A 21149-nucleotide genomic window follows, 5' to 3' on the forward strand; every position below is an offset into this window, starting at 1 on the left:
CATATGACTCGGCTATCTCAAAGAACTGATACAGACTCTAGCGTGGCAGCACACTCAGCTCCAACCCAGGACTCACAGGTACAATGGGGGTGTCGAGGCTCACATGTGCCAGGATGGTGCAGGCGTGTTGTGTGTATCGACTCACTCTAGATGACTACGTACAAGATGATCCTGACCAAAACGCTACTACTCATATATACAACCATAAAGAGCCACCAATGGCTCATAAATGACAGCATCTAAGTCTATCTCCACTGGGTGGCGGTGGTGACCTGGCTACGATGTCCACTAAACCACCGTATCCCTGCCACGTGTAACTGCCCAACGAGTCTGTCCAGTGTGAACCGACCAGAGACCAAAGACCAACTGTAAAGTCCAAACTGTACTAACTGTCCTGTGAAAGTGACACTGTAGCCTGCTACAAGGACAGCCACGGCACCTTTTTCCCTGGTCAAGAGATTATTTTCCCCAACTTGTATATATGCCCATCACTCTATCACTCTAGGGCATGCCCTATCTTTGTATTAGCACACTCAGTAATACTTCCTCTGTTGTGTACTCTTGAGATTCTCTTTCATCCAAACTCCGTGAGCATTTTTGCAGCCGTATTTCCAACAAAGGCATGGCCCCAAAAGGAGGTTCGAGTAGGCTTTGTGGGAATTCAAAGGCCACACACTCAAATTTCTTGCAAATAAAACATGCACCAGTAAAACCCATTTTAGATCAAAATATGCTCGCTCCACAAAAATATCATCAACATACATCATTATGAAAGAAGAAAGGGTAACATTTGTAGCCCCTAACACAGAAAATATATCTGCATTGCCATTAGGACGTGGCAGGCAAATAACCTTCCCAAAACTAAAAGCAAGTTGGGAAAATGAAGCCCTCAAAAAATTAGGGAGACCAATAACCTCCACCCGTTCTGGGCAGTCATGCCAGATCAAACTTTGATAGTCCTCATGGGTGTTTATGGCAATATGTGTCATCTGTGTCCCAAAGTAGAGTAGGAAAAATTTCAACAAAAGAATTGCTTAAATCAAGGCTTTGATGCCTTTTCCATGCATTATGAATTTCAACAGATCCCTCATGCATAGCATCAAAAACAATGCCAGCATATGCATTCTTGGAAAGTGAACTTGATTTCTTTAAACGGTGACTTGCTGCTGTATATGCCTGAGCTTTGATTCCACACTGGCGGAGCGTCTCTTGCACTCCCAGTCTGGGCTCTTTCCTAATAGGTGAGAGGTGAAAGAAGAAGCCATGAGTTGAGATTCTTCCGATTTATGATCTCTATGTTGCATTGTCACATGGGGAAACTTTATCTAGACCCCACAAAGACTATATAAACTGAAACAGGAATTGGCTCACTAATGAATACATTAGAAAAAAGTGAAAGCACATAACATAGAAAATGAAAGGTTAAAAACAACAATTGTTTAAGATAAAAAAACCCAAACAATATCATTAGAAGAATAACTATAAAGCTTTAACCAAGCTTCTTATGTAGAAGATTGAATTTACAAAGTTATATGCGCAACTCAATACAACATGTGTAAGACAAAATCCCTATCATTTTACTTAATCTAAAGCATGATCTGTTCACATACTTAAGAAAGACTTTGGAGGCCAAATAGCACAATTCTCTTTAACTGTTAATGCGTAAGGAAGTTAGAACATGTGCTTCATAATCTGAAACTATTGTTGGAAAAAAGAGAAAACGAAATGAATACCTTTGCATATGCAATGTCCAATACTTTAGGTTTCCACACCTTATCCACATAGCACTGAAAAGAAGAAGTCAGATGAAAGCCAACCACATAGCCCAAAAATGCGAAGAATCTAAATTATATCACATCTACTTATGGCCCAACTTTTAAGATATAATCTGAGGACATGCAAAAATAGAGGGGAAAGTCCTCAATATTCTACTTGGAAATTAAAATTTGAAACATATACAAGTAAACGTGTAAATGGAGAAATTTCCTATACAAACAAGAATAGGATGAAACCAGCCAAAACGTGGTTCAACCATACAAAAATATCACAACCAACGGAAAAACAGCCAACTGATATGAAAGACAAACACTTCAGTCGAGACACAATGGAGCGAGTTCCCCACTCAGAGAGATTTGCCTCTCAATAGGCATGCAGTTACAATTGTTCGTGCAAGCCCATTCGAATAATCTAAGTCATAGTGGCCTCCCCAACCTCTAATTTATAGGCACTAGGCCCATAGTTGCCAAGAAACCATTTCTTCCACAAGATCTCAGGGAGAAATTTCTGCTATTTTGCTTTTCTGACCCTTGCGTTACTTGTGTGGTCACAATCTATTCTAGTTGAAGTTTCAAGCCAGCCAAAATGCACCTAATACATGTATAGCATTGATATGTTGTGCAATGTGCGTGATCATTTAGTGTCCATGTATATGCCAACAATCATCTTGAAGCTTTTACAGAACCTCTCAAATGGCGTTTCAGACTAGAACCAAAACCTCTGATACCCTTACCAAAATTTCCCATTTCAAAACTCAACTACCATGGCTGGGCCCCAAAGCAACTGTACAACTGCTACCTACAACAGCGCCCAAAGCACATTAAAAATTACAAATTCGCATCCCAAAAGCAAACCCAGTGTGGGAAATACCACGATAGCAAATCCGTACGTTGTTGCCACATCATCCGTTTGTACATTGTAATAGACTTGGACACTCCAAGTCACATATCTACAGCAACACACGTAAGAAAACTGCAAACAACTGAACTAAACTTAAAATAGAGAGAGAGAGAGAGAGAGAGAGAGAGAGAGAAGAAGAAGAAGAAGAACAAAAGAATTTTAACATCGTAGGAAACTTTCTCAAGAGACCTTAAAGATCTATCCAACGAGGAGAGTTGAACTCAGGACCTATTATTCGAGAGGGAAATGGCATAACCAGTCTACCACACTTGGGTGATAGAAAGAATATACCACACACACACACGCACACACACACGCACACACACACACACACACACACACACACCCGAGAAGAAGAGAATTTTAACGTCGTAGGAAACTGTCCCAAGAAACCTTAAAGATCTATCCCACGAGGAGAGTTGAACTCAGGACCCGGATTCACTAGCCCCAAAGACTTGAGCCCCTTCCGGTATTTATTTATTATTGATGCTGCACAAAGTACAATATCTGAGGGTGTAATAGACTTGGACACCTTAAGCGAAGATCGAGAGCAACACACATGAGAGAAACTCAAAACAATTGAACTAAATTGAGAGAGAGACGACATAACACGGCGGAGTTCCGGATCTAGATCGAGAGCAACACACATGAGAGAAACTCAAAACAATTGAACTAAATTGAGAGAGAGACGACATAACACGGCGGAGTAGCCCCAAAGATTGGCACCCCTCCTCTGCTTTTCTTTATTATTAAGCTTCAACAAGTACAATGGCCGAGGGTCCTCTCTCTGGCAAGCTCCCAAGCTAAATCTACCAAAAGTGAGGCCTTGGCAACTTATTTAAAGGCTCTCGGCCATCTAAAAGCAGTATACATGAAAAGCATCAAGTTTAAAAGCATCGGGGTCCAAAAGCATGCGCCCTTTGGGCCTTCCGTAGAACACAAGAGTCCATACAGTGTCATGTCAGCCCCTCCACGATTTGTGGGCCGGTCCGTACGAAGCTGCCACATCAGCATGCTCTATGCAATTTGGGCTCCTTGCTTTTATTTTTAAGTGTTAAGGCCCCTTATCCGGGTTCCATAAGTTAGGAGGGTCACGATTTTAATTCCTAACCCCTCTAGCCAATCGGATGAATTCTATAAGTTGGTTAAAACTTTATCAACCTCTTTCCCTAGGGTTTAGGCCCCTTCCTCTCCCCGCCCTCTGTCCTTTAGGCCAGGCCACACGCCATCAATTTGTGACATACCCCCCTCTGGAAAGAAATGTAATTGCCCTCAATTACGCCTACAAAACAAACGACAGTCACTGAACATCCACATCACATTCGCATCACTATAGAACCATAATCATTGTGACTTATTTAGCAATCACATCGAGATCGCACTGATCTTGTCATGAATGTCTTGATTTACTAAATCTCCTTACTATCATATCCACATCACCCCTCTGATTGCTAGCTGCAGAAAACGCTGGTTGATCTAAGCAAAAACGTTGGGTTGATTGCTCTCCTTTTGCTAGCACTCGTAGAAATCTGATTGAAAATACTAGGCTGAGTGTTCCCCTTTATAGGCCTAGTTTTTTACTTATGAATCTCCTGGGTGAAATTGTCACATCTGTCCACCAAGAATCCGCTCGACGCGAGGAATGGTTTGTTGGATTCCTTTAACCTAGAACTACATGCAAGTCACGTCAAATGCCCACCGTAGTGTAACATCTGTCAAAACGCGTGTACAAAACACTTAAGAAAGAGGGTTTCAAAACTGAAAAACCTAATCTAATGGACTCGACCATAGATGGAGGTCCTGCAAACAAGCTCACAAAATTGCCAGTACTAATCCTCCTAGGATTCTAGACACTCCTCTCTAGGAAGAAGGGGAAAACTGGCTCTGGAAGTCGATGAAGCATGTCCACGTGGCACACAGAGCCATGTGCCCGTGACATACAACTACCTATTCGGGCAGATAAGCTTCTGGAAGCTGAGTTTGCTAATGACTCGGGCATGTTTTTAAAGGGCCAAGAGGCCAATTTACTCAGGTGTGAGCAGTCTATTGAGGTGTTCTGTTGCGTGTCGGGAGCACTCATCAACTGGCAGAAGACAGTGGCTTTCTGGGTTGGTATTCCCACGCCCGATTGGTGGCCTGGAGAGGACTTTAGGTGGATCCCCCAGGGACACCAGTTCGATACTTGGGTTATCACATTTGTCTTGATCAATCACCAGAGCAACAGATTGCTCCTCTCCTCCTTTCCATCAAGAGGAAATTGTTGAGTTGGAGCTCGGCTCGGCTTTCTTGGCACGGTTGTAGTGGCCAGCCATGTGCTTTTGGCTGGTATGTGGTACATCACGTCTTGCTACATTTTTTGGAGTTCTTGCATCAACCAATTGGAGAGGTTGATCAGGCAATTTTTGTGGTTGAGATAAGACACACTCTGCTCGGGCCAAAGTTTCTCGGTAGGTCATTACTTTACCTTGCTCTCTGAGAAGGTTGGGGATGACCCAAGCACAACAGAGTACAGCCCTCCTTGGGAAGCTCATTGTCACAGGTCTCCTTCCATGAGAGGAGCTCCTGTTCCATCGGTCGGGGTTCCACAGACAGGCGGCCCATGGATCCCCTCCACCCGATGGATCTTCACAAAGCTACACAAAGTGGGTTTGAGCAGGAGCTGGGAGGACCGTTTTGCTTTGAGCCTGCTTCAGTCTTGGGAGCACTTGTGGAGAGGCCTTGAGCAACACCAGCCCACATGCATTGAAAAGCGCTTGCGGTAGCCACTTGCATGGAACTATCTGGTCAGCACATAGCGAGGCCACATGGTTGATAGCTGACTTCATGTCCCTTGGGGTCCTATGACAAAGGGACCAACCCCTACTTTTGGGGAATGATTGTAGTTTACAGCACTTCCTAAGGAGCTTCAGAGTCATCGGCTACGAGACCTGAGGGGGGTGCACAGCATGTCACGATATTGTAGAGGCTATACCCACACAATGGCACACCCCTCTTGATCCGGTGGCTACACACTGGATGGGGGCTTTCACTCGAGCGGTCCTCAGGCTTGCACACACAGGTTTTTGCATGTTTTTTGCGGTTCAGAGAAAGGGTCGCCTCCACAGAGTCACTATGGAGGCACCAAAGGTGGCAACATGTTGCTTTTGATGGATTCAAGTTGTAGGCATCAATAGGAAACTTGCGTCATAGATCCTAACCCGTCACCTCTTGAGACTGGACATTGGCAATTGTGGGCTGGGAGAGCCACCCTCTAATGCGAGTGCACTAGGACCGGAGGGAGTGGTTCTCACGGGATCCCTTTTTTTTTCCAACCAATCACTAGGCACACCCTTTTTTCAATACACAGCACACCTAGGACACCACATACTAAGAGCGCAGAGAGAGGCTCTCCTTGTTGTAACGGATCGTTGGCAAGAGTGTGAGTGCGTGTGTGCGGAAGCGTGAGAGAGGGAGAGAGAGAGAGACAGAGAACACAAAACGCTGGTGTAGGGGAAGAGGGGGCAATCAGTCCCCCCTGACTACCAAGGCATGAGACCCGTACAATGCAATGTCAAACTGTATGAAATGGGTACCCCCATAGCCCCATATATATGAGTGCCCAAGGGGAGTCCATACTGGGTGGGTGGCCACTCCAAACCTGGGCGGCCGGACAAAAGTGCAACCTATACATGGTAGCCGTACAAGTATGCCGTAGACCTATGTGAAGTAGCAAAGTGGTGTAAGTCTAACACCCCGTCTCAGCACCGGATGCTGAACAAACCGTATGAAGCCGAAGATGTGAGGCAAATGATGAAGATGTCTGTTGCGATATCCACTGAAGGACAATGCTCCAGCTAACTCCGAGAGTGTAGCAGCAGTCTGGGGTGTCCCGACCGCCAAGAAATCTCCATGGTAAAGTGCTGTCACGAGCAATGTAGCAAACTGTTGTACTCCGTCGATATAGGGTGAAGATTCTGCGTGAAGGTCCCGTACGAAGTATGAAAACAACTCCTTGTCATGAAAGAAGTGTCAATAGATCTGCAAGTGTCCTACCCAATAGGGTTTGTAGTGTCTATAGTCAAATTGTCTGGAGAAAATGGGGAAGCCCAAGAATAGTCATTAGTATGCACGAACCTGCAACCCAGTGTGGCCAGGTGGCTAAGCTGTGAAAAACTCAAGGAAGGCCAGATGTAGCAATCTGCATCGTAAACGTCATCCGAAACGAGAGTGTAGCACCAGTCTGGGGTGTCTCGACCGCAAAGAAATCTCCATGGTAAAGTGCCGTCACGAGCAATGTAGCAAATTGTTTTTCTCCGTCGATACAGGGTGAAGATTCTGCGTGAAGGTCCCGTACGAAGTATGAAAACAACTCCTTGTCATGAAAGAAGTGTCAATAGATCTGCAAGTGTCCTACCCAATAGGGTTTGTAGTGTCTATAGTCAAATTGTCTGGAGAAAATGGGGAAGCCCAAGAATAGTCATTAGTATGCACGAACCTGCAACCCAATGTGGCCACGTGGCTAATCTGTGAAAAACTCAAGGAAGGCCAGATGTAGCAATCTGCATCGTAAACACCATCCGAAACAAGGAAAGCCAGACTAAGCAGTTTGCACTGTAGATGATACCGTAAGGTGCAGCAGTCACCAAGAGACCGCACGGACCACCACCGGATGGTGTCCTGTCAGTGGGTAGGGTAATCTAAGATGAGGGAAAAGCCAGACTCAACAGTCTGCGCTATGAAGGGCCTCTGAGAAGAGCTGTGGTCAGACCAAGCTGTCTGCACTGTGATCATCCTATAGAAGTAGGGAAGCCAGATTGAGCAATCTCCGCTGTGAAGACCCTCTCAGAAGAGAACCAAGCTGTCTGCGCCGTTGTGCCTATATCTCCTGCCTCCAATCCTCCAGTGTCAACCAGAACAGAATCTGCGCCAAGAATGCCACCAAAAAGCAGCCAATGTCGAAGATACCGTGTATTGCAATAGTCACTAAGAGACCGCATGGACCACCACCGAATGGTGTCCTGGCAGGAGGTGAAAAACACAAGCCAAGAGGCTGATGTCCACCAGAAAACGCATCTGCAAGGTGACGAAAAAGCTGCTGTCCAGCGATTTTCAGCATGCTCGTATGCTCTCGGCATGGTCCGGAGCAGTGCAGAGGGTGTAAGGAGGGTTTATCTCTCTGTGCACAGCTGTCGGAGGGCTGAAACAGAGAAAAAACAGCAGGTGGATATGGCTGAAATCTGTAGCAAATGAAGAGGAATATTGGCGGCAACGCACCGGATGCGAAGCCATGTGGAAGGCAAGATCAAAGTGGGTGTGGCTAGCGCTCCCCCTCTTCTACAAAACGCTGCCCTGCTGTCCTGAAAACGCAGATCTGGCTGAAAACGCAAGAGGGTTTCCCGGTATTAAAACGAGTCCCAGAACCTAGCGCTAGTCGAGAAAACAGCAGATTAGATGGATTCTTGCAAAACAAAAGGTGGCATGAACATTGCGTCGCCATGGATGCTATCCAGAGGATGGCGCAACCCCCTCTTGCAGAGATCGCTGGCTGATTGCAGATGCGCTAGCTGATCGAGGAGAACTTGATGCGGAAGGTGCACCCGTGAACATGAAGAGCATGTGCTTTGATACCGTGTGAGAGTACGATTGTGCGGAAGCGTGAGAGAGGAGAGACAGAGAGACAGAGAACACAAAACGCTGGTGTAGGGGCAGAGCATGAGACCCGTACAATGTAATGTCAGACTGTATGAAATGGGTACCCCCCCGGCCCTGTCACAAAATGGTGATGTGGCATAACCCTAACACATACACTCTCTTTTGCAGTGGCAGAGCCCCAGAAATCACGCTGGATTTGTTGACGTGGCTGGCTGCAGTACGGATAGGCCCACCAGCTGACACGTGGCAGCATGTACGGACTTCTGCGATTTACGGAAAGCTGGGTGTAGCTTTTCGTGAGAAAACTTATGGCAGCTTTTGGGCCTTGCTTTTACTACACAAGAGAGTTAGAGAGAGAAGCTTTTTGCTTATTTTAGGGCTCAAGAGAGCTTGTGAGAGAAAGCTTTTGCTTTATTTTAAAAGCTTTTGATTTTCAGCTTTTGAAGCTTTTAGGGGCTCTGCATTTAGCATCCCTTTGTAACCTTTAAATACGCGGGTTGGCCTCTCACAACTCAGAGCATCTGGATGCAGAGTCTGAGTGTGAGTGCCAGCCCGCACTCTTGTACTTTGAACTCAGATTAATACAAAAAGAAATACCGAGAGGGGCGTCAGTCTTTGGGGCCAATATCTCTAGGCACGGAACTCCGCCATCAATTGGAAACTGTGAACTGTTTTGAAGTGATTATTTGTGTTGTCGCGGTAGATTCTTGACTTGGAGTGTCCAAGTCTGTTACAGTGGTATCAGAGCACGGCCGATTTCTCTTCTACGAAAAATCCGATCCCTATTTTTTTTCCGCGGCACTTATGGCTTCATGCAAAGATCAGTCGACTCCCTCTGCATCCGGAGGTGTGGGAAGGGATCAGAACGAAAATTCACGCGAGGAGTACGACCCGCCTCGGCCTACTCGCGCGGAGCATCAAGAGATGGAGTGTCAACGATTGATCGGCGACGCAACAAAGATGATGCTTGATTTTACGAAGGATCCAAAATTTGCAAAATGTATGAGCAAGACCTCTTTCGAGGAGTGGTGGCAGACCAGAGAACCACCAAGGTGGAAAGGTACGGAGTGTACAATACGTAATCAGAACGTAAGGTGCGTACTTCTGTACGGATCGGCCTTTAAGGTACGTGACCAGTACGTAACATTTGTAACAACAAAAAGAATAGTGACTTTAGCCTTTTCCAACCTATACATACTAGGAGCTACATAGAGTCTAGACATAGATACTACTTCAAACATCCATTACATACTGCTTCAATGTCCATTAGATACTGCTTCAAATGTTATCCGTACTTAACTCTTAGAATACATCACTTAGTCAAATTTCAATAGCACTAAACATGAGTCACGATTGCAAAAAGTTAAAACTTAAAACTTCAACATACCATGATACCGGAATCAAAATACATAAAACATCAAGAGTCAAGATTGAGGACTGATTATCAATCCTCATACAAAGATAGATACATCATACTATAGTGACCAGTCTAGACTCTACCATCAAAAAAATAGAAAAATGGGAATACACTATATAATACAATAAACTTTAGTCCATTGCCCAATGGCAAGATGCCCCTAAAAAAACAAAAAAAAAACAAAAAATAAATAAATTTGTGAAAAAAAGAAAAAAAAACCCCGTACACTATCTATCCGTACGTATGGAACCGTACCGTACAGCTGTACCGTACTGTACGGATCCGTATGTACGTACGGATGCAACCTTGAGAACCACCCAAGAAACCTCCTACTCCCAGGATGTACACAGAGCAAGAATTAGAAGAGGTGGTTGATGCACGAATTGCTCAGCTTTTTGACGTGCAGAACAAAGCTAAAAGAGCAGAAGACAGGCACAGACTTCCCAAGCTATTTGGGTCGTCAGTCTACTTTTGAAAAGGCAAAGAAACAGAAGAAGCGTGTTCGATTTGAAGGAGTACCCAGTTCTTCTTTTTCTTCTTCTTCTTCTTCTGACAGTTCTTCTAGCTCATCTGACTCGAGCGAAGAAGACAGAAAAGGCAAAAAGCGAAGCAAAAAGCAAAGCTTCGAGAAGGGCAAGAAAAAGGAAAAGAAGTCTAAATCCCGCCCCGTGATTGACAGTTCTACGGAGGACTTGTCTACAGACAGTTCGGACTCTGATGACAGCAACTTTTATGCAAAGAAGAAGAATTTTTACAAAGCCAACCAGTATGACTTTCTGGAAGATAAAAGCAAGAAAGTCCGAGAGTTTAAGGAAGATGGACAGTCAATTAAATTTTGACACGTTTTCTGGTTATAGAGATGCTTCGAAGGCTGTCTTTTGTACAGCAGTTTGACATCGCTTTTAAGGGAGGGCGTTACTCAGAGCACTCTAAGATTCGGAGAGCCGCCTCTTACTTCAAGGGGAATGCTCGAACTTGGTGGTCCACGCTTCTATTGAACAAGATTGCGCCAGTTAAATGGCTGAAATTCAAGAAGCTTTTTATTTCTTCTTGGCTGACTCGAGAGTATGAATGCGACATCCGAACTGCTTGGAACCATCTTCAGATGACCAAGAAGGATACAGTGGACGCTTATTGCGAGAGATTCTGGCTACCCACCTCGAAGCTCTCATTCAAGGAACAGATTGAGTGGTTTACCTTGGGTCTTCCTAAGAAAAACGGCAAGTGGAGGGTGTGTGTGGATCCCCTCGCATTTCAGGATGAGATACTAAATGAGGTAGCTGGTCATGAGAAGTACACTGTGTGTGATGGCTACTCAGGTTACTTTCAAATAGGTATCGCATTGGAAGATCAATTAAAAACAACCTTCATCACTCCTTGGGGTTGTTATGCTTTTAGAGTCATGCCATTTGGACTAACAAATGTTCCTGCAACTTTCCAACGCTTCGTGAACATGGTGTTTCAAGCATTCTTTGGAAAGTCTATTAGGGTTTTTATTGATTATTTTTTCATTTATAGCTCAAAATCATTGCATCTACAAAGGGTAGAAGAAGGTTTAACACTAGAATGGTAACAGGACACTCTTGTGTCCTGTTAAGTGACAATTTTGCTTGAATTATTTGAAGATTATGAAAATGAATTTCTAGGTTCTATATATCCACAAAATTGCCTTATGAGCTGAAAAAAACTTAACATTTTTTTTGAGTATCGATGTCACCATTAACCTTACTCTTGCACAACATTTTTGAACCTAAACTGTGTGAAAAAACGGGTCCTGTTTTTGGCTTTTTTTTCAATTTTTGGCAACTATACCACTCTAAACTTCATGTTTGTGAGGTTTAGATGGCTAGAGGTTAGGCCTTCATATTTCTCAACATGTTTTGATGCTTGTAGGGAGAGCTAAGTGTTAAAATTGAAAGTTATGACCAATTTACAATAATTGCATAGTCCTGTTTTTTTGCCCAAAATTAGCACTTTTATGATTTTTTTGGTGGATTTCTTGATATCCAAATTCAATTTTGATTGTGTAAGTGTAATGTATAACATAAAGCTAATCTTCCTTGAGTTTTGGGGGACCTAATATGCTATATAGCATAGTATATGATGATGGTTGAGTTTTTTGATTGCTGAAGAATACGATACATTTTAGAGTAGCAAGTATAACTTTCTCAATATTGCTAGTTTCTTAGGCCAATTGTGTGTATTTTTTAGGTAGTGACCATATCTAATCATAGACTACAAACTTGGCTATATATTGAGTAGTTTCTATGGGTTTCTAGAGGTCATAATGCTAAACCCAGGTTTTTTCATGTTTGCTGTATTTGGCACTTTATCATTGCCTCCAAGGTTCCAATTGTAAGAGATCCATTATCCTTTTGACATGCTCCATGGCTCCTTTTGAATCCAGAGGCCTAAAGGGAACTAAGAAAACATGTATATAGTATCTGTATTGAGCGTGACTATAGAAACTTTGATGATAGGTCCGCAGAATGGCAAAAATGCAACTTTTTTGTACCTTTTTTTTTTGCCCAAAAAAAATTTAGTGAGGTAAAAGCAACCATATGTTTTGGAGGCAGAACATAGAGATCATCTGCTTCAAGTCTTTCAGGCATCGAGATCACAAGTTAGTGATTAATGCGAAGGAAAGTGAAATTTTCCTACCAGAGATACACTTTTTGGGACACATTGTGTCAGCCGCAGGAGTGCAGATGGATCCGGACAAGATAGAGACTATCTATGATTGGCCCGATTTGAAGAATGTCCATGAAGTTAGAAGCTTCTTGAGAATGTGTTCGTACTATAGGCGGTTCATTCGAAAGTTTGCAAAGGTTGCTTCCCCTTTGCATATCTTGACACAGAAAGGAGTCCCTTTCTCGTGGGGACCCACAGAGGTGACTTTCTTTCAGACATTGAAAGAGAAATTGACTACGGGACCAGTTTTTGACTTTGCCGGATTTGCAGAAGTCGTTTGAAGTATATTGTGATACTTCTGGTCGTAGTCTGGATGCGGTCTTAATGCAAGAAGGCCAATGTCATTGCCTATGAGAGCCGATTACTTTCAAGGCCGGAAATTGACAGTACACAGATTTATGAGAAAGATCCTTTGGCGGTTATCCATGCTCTTACTCAATGGCGACATTACCTACTCGGAGCCTTTTTTTACGGTTTTCACAGATGGTTGGAGTTTATGCTACTTCTTGTCACAGAAGCAGCTATGGAAAAAGCAGATGCGGTGGGCAAACATCTTGTCACAGTTTACTTCCGTATTGTCCATGTGCAGGGTCAGAAGAAATTGGTGGCAAATACTTTGTTCCGAAAGCCATTGGTTCTAGCTATTTACGCGATACATCATAGAACCTTCTAGGATACGATACATCATAGAAACTTCGAGGATATGGTCGGTCAGTACGCCGCAGGACAGATTTTGCAGATGTATTCAGTTGAATACAGAAAGGGGAGATAGTAGCGGACTATTCGATTCGAGATGGCTACTTGACGAAGAAAACCATGTTGTGCGTTACACAGCCGTTGAGGTAAAAGGTTCTAACCGAATGCCACTATCCGCCTTTTACAAGTCACCGCGGCGTTGCTACCACCTGGAAAGGGGTAGAGAGATACTTCTTTTGGCCAAGACTCAAGAAGGATGTGGACGAGTTTGTGCGCAGTTGCTTGGTATGCCTGAAGGTCAAGTTTGACAAGCATAAAGCACAGGGATTGTTACAGCCTTTTAACCATATCCGCTCGCCCCTGGGAAAGTATTGCAATGGATTTCATCTCCCAAGAACATAGCGTGGGCACGATTGTTTATTGCCCAGGTCTTCAGATTACATGGCATGCCTGAGACGATTGTCTCCGATAGGGACCCCAGGTTCAGGAGTTTGTTTCGGACGGCTATTTGGAAGAACATAGCCACGAAGTTGCAGTTCTCGTCATCATTCCACCCGCAAACTGAGGGGCAATCAGAGATTGCTAATTCAGTGAAACACGACTAAATCTTTGATGGGGAAGGTGCCATTTGAGATTCTTGTATTTGCTACGAAGGTTCCACCCTTAGCACAAAAGATAAGATTTTTCTTTGAAGCCGACCAGTTCACGAGGGACTTGGTCCCAAAAGGCTTTGCAAAAATTTCAGGAAAAACAGAAAAAGGCAGCAGATTGCCATTGTCGCGATTTGAAATTGAAACAGACGGATTGGCTGCTCTTACATTATGGAAGGCATGCCCGAGAAAGAAAAAAAGGGAAAGGAGCGGCTTCTTTGAAGCTTAGCATGAGATAGTGTGGACCTCTCTAGATTTTTTCCGAAAAAATAAACGATATCTCCTTAGTACTGAAGCTGCCAGAATACTTGGAGGATTCACAATGTTTTTCATGTGTCTCTTAAAGCCTTTTGAAGGCGATGTGCCGGATGATGGGAAGCCAGAGGTGCAACCCGAATTGGACAAAAACGAGTAGATACTCGTTGGAGAACAGAAATTGGCACAGAAAGAAAGAAAGAAGGTAAAGCGAACTGACGGTTCTTGGTTAAATTCAAGACCTACTTCGCAATGGATGTGAAGCGAATGGAGGAGGAAGACCTAGCAGATAATCCTCGGAATGTGAATCTTTACCTTGAAGCTTGTGGTTTAGCATAGTCTATTCCAAATGGAACCCAGAATTCAGCTTGGCCGGAGATCTGGTGCAGTGGGTTTGCACAAGAGGAGAGTTACTCCGCTCCTTTGTCAACAGATGCCTCGATTTTTTAATACTAGAGTCATTGATGTCTCTTTGAGCTTCAGGGATACTGAGAGCTGACAGCATTCTGCTAGATGACTTTATGAAATGGAATTCTGGAAATTATGAAACTGACTTGTTCTTGACTTGTTTAAGTGCAAGAACTGATAGACGAAATGACTACAACATTTCGGTCTGAATGATCTCGAATAGACATGGTTGCAATAGGGGTTAGTCAATCGGACATCTACGAGATCTTGAGTGGATCTAGATGCGATTGCTAATTGCATTGCCGATAAATCATGGTCTAAGATACGAATGAATGTTGAATGTGATTTGTTATGTGATGTCCTGTGATGTCTAGTGATGTCCTGTGATGTCTAGTGATGTCTCGTGATGTCGTGTGATGTGACTTATGATTGGTCCATGTGCTAGATGTATGTTCCTAGTGCGTCAGTACTAACAGTTAGTGTCTGCTAAGGCAGTTTATGGCTTCTGTCTGTTTTGCAGGTGTAATCAAGGGCGATTACAATCCTTTCAAGAGGGGGGTATGTCACAAAATGGTGACGTGGCATAACCCTAACAGACACTCTCTCTTGCAGTGGCAGAGCCTCAGAAATCACGTTGGATTTGTTGACGTGGCTGGCTGCAATACAGACAAGCCCGCCGGCTGACATGTGGCAACATGTACGGACTTCCGCGATTTACGGAAAGCTGGGGGCAACTTTTGCGTGAGAAAACTTACGGCAGCTTTTGGGCCTTGCTTTTACTACGTAAGAGAGTTAGAGAGAGAATCTTTTTGCTTTATTTTAGGGCTCAAGAGAGCTTGTGAGAGAAAGCTTTTTCTTTATTTTAAAAGCTTTTGATTTTCAGCTTTTGAAGCTTTTGGGGGCTCTGGTTTTAGCATCCCTTTGTAACCTTTAAATACGCGGGTTGGCCTCTCACAACTCAGAGCATCTGGACGCAGAGTCTGAGTGTGAGCACCAGTCCGCACTCTTGTACTTTGAACTCAGATTTATACAAAAAGAAATACCGAGAGGGGTGCCAGTCTTTCGGGCCAATATCTCTAGGCACGGAACTCCGCCGGGCCAATGTCGAATCAATTGTAAAATGTGAACTGTTTTGAAGTGATTATTTGTGCTATCGCGGTAGATTCTTGACTTGGAATGTCCAAGTCTGTTACAGGCCCATATATATGAGTGCCCAAGGGGAGTCCATATTGGGCGGGTGGCCACCCCAAACCTGGGCAGCCGGACAAAAGTGCAACCTATACATGGGTGGCCAGCCCGGAGACATACTAGCCGTACAAGTATGTCGTAGACCTATGTGAAGCAGCAAAGTGGTGTAAGTCTAACAAAGAGGAGGGTCTCACATCGAAGTTCTTGGCACACTTTTGGGGGTACCTATGGGACAGCAGACAACTGAGAAGAGCCACCATGCTCCAGTGGCTGAAGTTGGGGGTTAGTTAATGCATAGTGGCCACTAAGTGGTATATGCCACTTGTGACCACCCATTCGAGAGAGAGTGGCTAGTCACCCACCGACCTATGGCAATTGCGAATCAGTTGGTGCATACTAGCCACTCAATAGTATGTGCCACCTATGACCACCCATTCGAGACACGCACAACTATTTATGGGACTACCCCATGGCAGAAGTTCGGCTTCAAATTCTTTGGTTGATGCCTAAACTTTCGCCAGTACACTTAGCTATGAGAGTGTGCGTGTGCGGAAGCGTGAGAAGAGAGAGAGAGAGACAGTAGACCACAAACGCAGGATATGGTGAAGAGGGAGCGATCAGCCCCCATGACTCCCATGAACAAAAGACCCTCAGTACAATCAGCATGATCTCTGTGAGATGTGAAAGTGGGTACCCCCCTGGCCCTATAAATAGGTGCCCAAGGGGAGGTAGGGCAATGCCTGACAAAAATCCCCACGATCCGACACAAAAATTATAAATGGAAATATATGAGGGTGCCTGAACAAAGGTGGGCGGCCGGCTCCAAACTCAGGCGGCCGGACCAGGTACAACCTAGACTATGGGTGGCCAGCTCAGAGATATACTAGCCGTACAAGTATGCCCTATACCTATGTGAAGCAATAGAGTGGTGTAAGTCTAACACCCCCTCTCAGCATTGGATGCTGAATAAATCGTATGAAGTTGAATATGTGAGGCAAATGATGAAGATGTCTGCTGCGATGTCTGCAGCAGTCTGGGGTGTCCCAACCGCCGAGAGATCTCCATGGTAAAGTGTCACGTGCACATCTAACCCTATGTGCATGTGAACAAGCTACTTCAAGTCCAGGGTTCATGTCGTCTTAGGAAGTGTTCTGGCACCTTTGTGAGCCTGTGCGCAGGCCGTGCATGTCCAGAAGACACTTAAAGTAGATGCATATCCTTTGGTTGCACGCTACATGATCATCAGTATTACAGTCAGTAGCCATCATGAGCATCTTTCAGGGCACAAAACCCATTTTCCCTATTTTAGCCATTTTTCACTTATTATTAATAAATGACTGTTAAGAAACTGGGTAGGGCAATTTTGCTAAGTTAATACTAAAGAAACCTGGTAGTCACTCAGTAGAGCAAAAGAAGCAAAGAGAGCACAGGCAACCTCTTGCAACAGGCCCTCTATCCCTTCTTCTCAAGCAAAAACCTCACAAGACCTGGCGTTTTTCAACAGTCAAACTCAGCGTTTTCAGCCCTGCCATACCAGCGCTTTACACTTGCAGACAGGGTTGTCCTCGTTCGACGTACGGGACCGTACGACTCGTACGTTCCGTACATGACTCATCCAGGTTTTTTTCTTTTTTCCCCTTTTACGGGGGCGATTTGTGGTGTGGGATTGTTTTGCATCTCGAGTGCATTTGACCAAGAGCCCAATGGCTGCATTGGCTCAAACAACCATGACCTATGTGTGGCAAGGCTCGGGTAGCGTATCTACTATGGCCGCCACCACTTTGGAGATCATGATTCTTCTTTCTTCGGACATTGCAGTTTCCAATGTCCATGGACAGATCTTTCATGTTCTAACTTGTAAGACTTAAGTTACAAGTATTTAGTACTAAGTACTAAGGTCTATGTCACGACTCATATGATCTATCATGTTCTAACTTCTGAGTTTGAAAACTTCTTGGTTTAGTCTCTCTTGTAGTGTGTAAGACGCTGATTTTTTTCTTGCATCGTACCTTACGTCACCGTACGTCTAATTTTTTTTAGTTCGATTAGTACCGCACGTCTTCGTACGTGTACCCGTCGTACATGACCGTACGTGTCAACCTTGCCTGCAGAACCAGCATTTTCAGCCCTGTAGTACCAGCGTTTTGCATCTTCTGTACCAGCGTTTTTCAGCAGCAGAACCAGTGTTTTCAGCAGTGAAACTCAAGCCAGAACAACAGCGTTTTTCAGCCATCAAATCAGCGTTTTCAGTCAGCTATCGTAGCATCTTCGTCGTCGCCGTTGTCATCAACCTAGATCCTCTTTGCATCATTGCGTCAAGACCTTGCATCGGCACCTTGTATCAGATTTGTGCAATCAATAGCAATAGACTTCTCTCGCCATCGAGAGAGGGGCCCTTGGAGGAGGGTTTGACAACTTGTCTTGTGTCGTATTCTTCTCTCTCTATCTCTTGAGTCTCAGTACCTTCTTGCACAGTGTTTTCCACTTTGTTTATGATCATTTGCACTCTCTCACTAAAGAACGGAAGGCTCTCCCTTCCGTAAGTAAAAGGAACCCTTGAGCACAGTTCGGAGCACTCATCTTGAGCAAAGTTCAACATTCACATCCGCTGCACCTTACATTGGTATCAGAGCTTTGGTAGTGTTCTGTATCACTCAAGGAAAGAACCACAAAAAAAAAAAATTGCTTGTTGCGGGCGCACGTAACCCAAGTCCACTTGGACGTGTCGATTCCTAATTTTGTTTTTGAAGAGTGACAGGTAACCCAAGAAAGAAGGGCTTGTCCAACCTCCCCTTGTTTCTCTTTTCACTCATTGAGAGCGGACCGTGCACTTAGCGGCCGGCCAATCGACATGAGTGGGGAAAAAGCAACCTTGGTGTGAGCGCAAGGCCGCCAAGGGGTGCGCCCACGGGAAAGAGAAGAGCTCGGGTAAGAGAAGATCCTTCTCTAATGTAACAAACTTGGACACTCCAAGTCAAGAATCAACCGCGACAGCACCAAATAACCACTTCAAAACAATTCACAGATCACAATAGATTTGCACTGGCCCGGCGGAGTTCCGTGCCTAGAGATATTGGCCCCAAAGACTGGCGCCCCTTTCGGTATTTCTTTTTGTATTAATCAATCATCAAAGTACAAGAGAGCGGTTAGGGTTTCACTCTCAGACTCTGCGTCCAGATGCTCTGAGAAGTGAGGCCCTCACCACTAATTTAAAGGTTACAAGGGATGCCCAAAAGCAGAGCCCCAAAAGCTTTTAAAATCAAAAGCATCAGTTCTCTCTCTCTCTTAGAGAGTCTTTTCTCTTTTTTTTTTTATAAAAAAAAAGCAAAAGCAAAATTCACGTCGCTTATCATTTTCCAAAAAAAAAAAAAAAAAAAATTAATAATCCGCCTCCGCGATTTCCGGAATTTAGGGTTTTTGGCAAAAATTAGGGTTTGCAGGAATTTTAGGGTTTCTGGCAGAAATTAGGGTTTCTGTTGTCCGCCACGTCATCACTTTGTGACATACCCCCCTCTTGAAAGCATTGTAATCGACCGCGATTACGCCTGCAAAACCGACAAAAGCCATAAACCGTCTTAGCAGACACTGACTGTTAGTACCTACGTACTAGGAACACACATCTAGCACATGTACAAAATCGACAATCACATCACACGACATCACAGGACATCACCAGACATCACAGGACATCACATGACATTCAACATTCATTCGGATCTTAGACCATGATTTATCGGCAATGTAGCTAGCAATCACATCTAGGTCCAATCGGGACCTCATCAATGTCCGATTGACTAACCCCTATTGCAACCATGTCTATTCGAGATCAATCAGACCAAAATGCTGCAGTCATTTCGGCTATCAGTTCCTGCACTCACAAGAAGTCAAGAACAAATCAGTATCATAATCAGGAATTCCATTTCATAAAGTCATCCAGCAGAATACTGTCAGCTCTCAGTATCCCTGAAGCTCAAAGAGACATCAGTGACTTTAGTATCAAAATCGAGGCATCTGTTGACAAAGGAGTGGAGCGACTCCCCTCTTGTGCATCCCACTGCACCAGATCTTCGGCCAAGCTGAGTTTCTGGGTTCCGTTTGGAGTAGACTATGCTAAACCAAAACATCGAGGTAAAGTTTCACAATCTGAGGAGTATCTGCTAGGTCCTCCTCCTCCATCCACTTCGCATCAAGTGCAGGATAATTCTTGAACTTAACCAAGAACCGCCTTCGGACTTTACCCTTATTCTTCGTATCGTTATGTGCCAAAATCTGTTCAGGAACAAGGATCTCCTCGTTTTCTTCCACTTCGGGTTGCTCATCAGGCTCCCCATCATCAGGCACATCACCCTTAACAAGGTTCAAGAGACTCACATGCAATGCATTATGAATCCTCCAAGTATCTGGCAGTTCCAATCGGAAGGAGACATCATTTATCTTGTCAGTAATCTGGAAAGGTCCGTAGTATCACATACTAAGCTTTGGAAAAAGCCTCTCCTTTCCCTTTTTCTTTCTTAGGCGTGCCTTCTCAAAAGTAAGAGCACCCAATCATCCTCCTTCAGTTTCCAGTCGCGACGATGGCGATCCGCTGCCTTTTTCTGTCGTTCTTGAGACTTCTGTAAAGTCTCGCGAACCTTGGCAAAAGCCGTATCCAAATCTCGCGAATATTCATCCGCTTCAAATTTCTAATCTTTCGTGCTCAGGAAGGATGGAACCTTCACAGCAGTTTCAACAATCTCTCATGGCGTCTTCCCCGTCGAAGAGTGTATCGTGTTATTGTAGGCAAATTCCACCAAAGGTAAGTTCTTTTCCCATTGAGTCTTCTGATGCGAGATAACAAGACTTCAATAAATCTAAAATCACTGAATTGGCAATCTCAAATTGCCCGTCAGTCTGCAAGTGGAACGATGATGAGAACTGCAACTACGTGCCAATGTTCTCCCAAATTGCCTTCCAAAACCAACTCATAAATCTGGGGTCTATGTCGAAGAGAATCGTCTCAGACGTGCCATGTAATCGGAAAATCATCGTGATCATTCTGTATTCTCGGGAGATCAAAAAAAATGAAATCCATTTCAATATTTTGCCAGGGGCGGGTGGGTATGGGTAAAGGCTGTAACAATCCCTGTGCCTTATGCCTGTCAAACTTGACCTTCTAGCATACCAAGCAACTGCGCACAAACTCTTCCACATCCTTCTTCAGTCTCCGCCAAAAGAAATCTCTCTCTACCCCTTTCATGGTGGTAGCAATGCTGCGGTGACAAGTATGGATAATTCGCACGGAGGTGATAAGTATGGAAGTGGCGAAGAAGAATTTTCCCCACCAGGTGGTTTTTCCGACCCTCCCCCCTCCCTATCTACGCCAAGGATTGCATCAAATCCTATGGAGGCTTTGGTTAAGACGATGATGGACGTGATGTTACAACAAGAAGCGCAATGCGGCGCCTTGGAGTGCGAGCGCGAGGAAAGAAAGGCCTCCTTGGATCGCGAGCGTGAGCAAGAGCGCTTGGCGGCCGATGAAAGAAAGGCATCCTTGGATC

General features: G+C 44.4%; 1 protein-coding gene across 11 annotated transcripts in view; it reads right to left on the minus strand.

The window, feature by feature from the left end:
• The window catches only part of LOC147431258 (uncharacterized), a 155720-nt gene that overhangs the window by 93200 nt on the left and 41371 nt on the right, over nucleotides 1–21149 (minus strand). For 10 of the 11 annotated variants that reach the window (XM_086493871.1, XM_086493868.1, XM_086493867.1 and 7 more), the window contains one exon: nucleotides 1734–1787. In XM_086493871.1, coding sequence (XP_086349997.1) covers nucleotides 1734–1783 — 50 coding nt within the window. In that variant the 5' untranslated portion in view covers nucleotides 1784–1787. Of the gene's footprint in view, nucleotides 1–1733; nucleotides 1788–21149 lie in introns of those variants that run through there. The other variant, XM_086493874.1, reaches the window with a different exon arrangement.

Source organism: Adiantum capillus-veneris, chromosome 21, assembly GCF_014529385.1.
Source record: "Adiantum capillus-veneris isolate H3 chromosome 21, ASM1452938v2, whole genome shotgun sequence".
Classification (NCBI taxonomy): Eukaryota; Viridiplantae; Streptophyta; class Polypodiopsida; order Polypodiales; family Pteridaceae; genus Adiantum; species Adiantum capillus-veneris.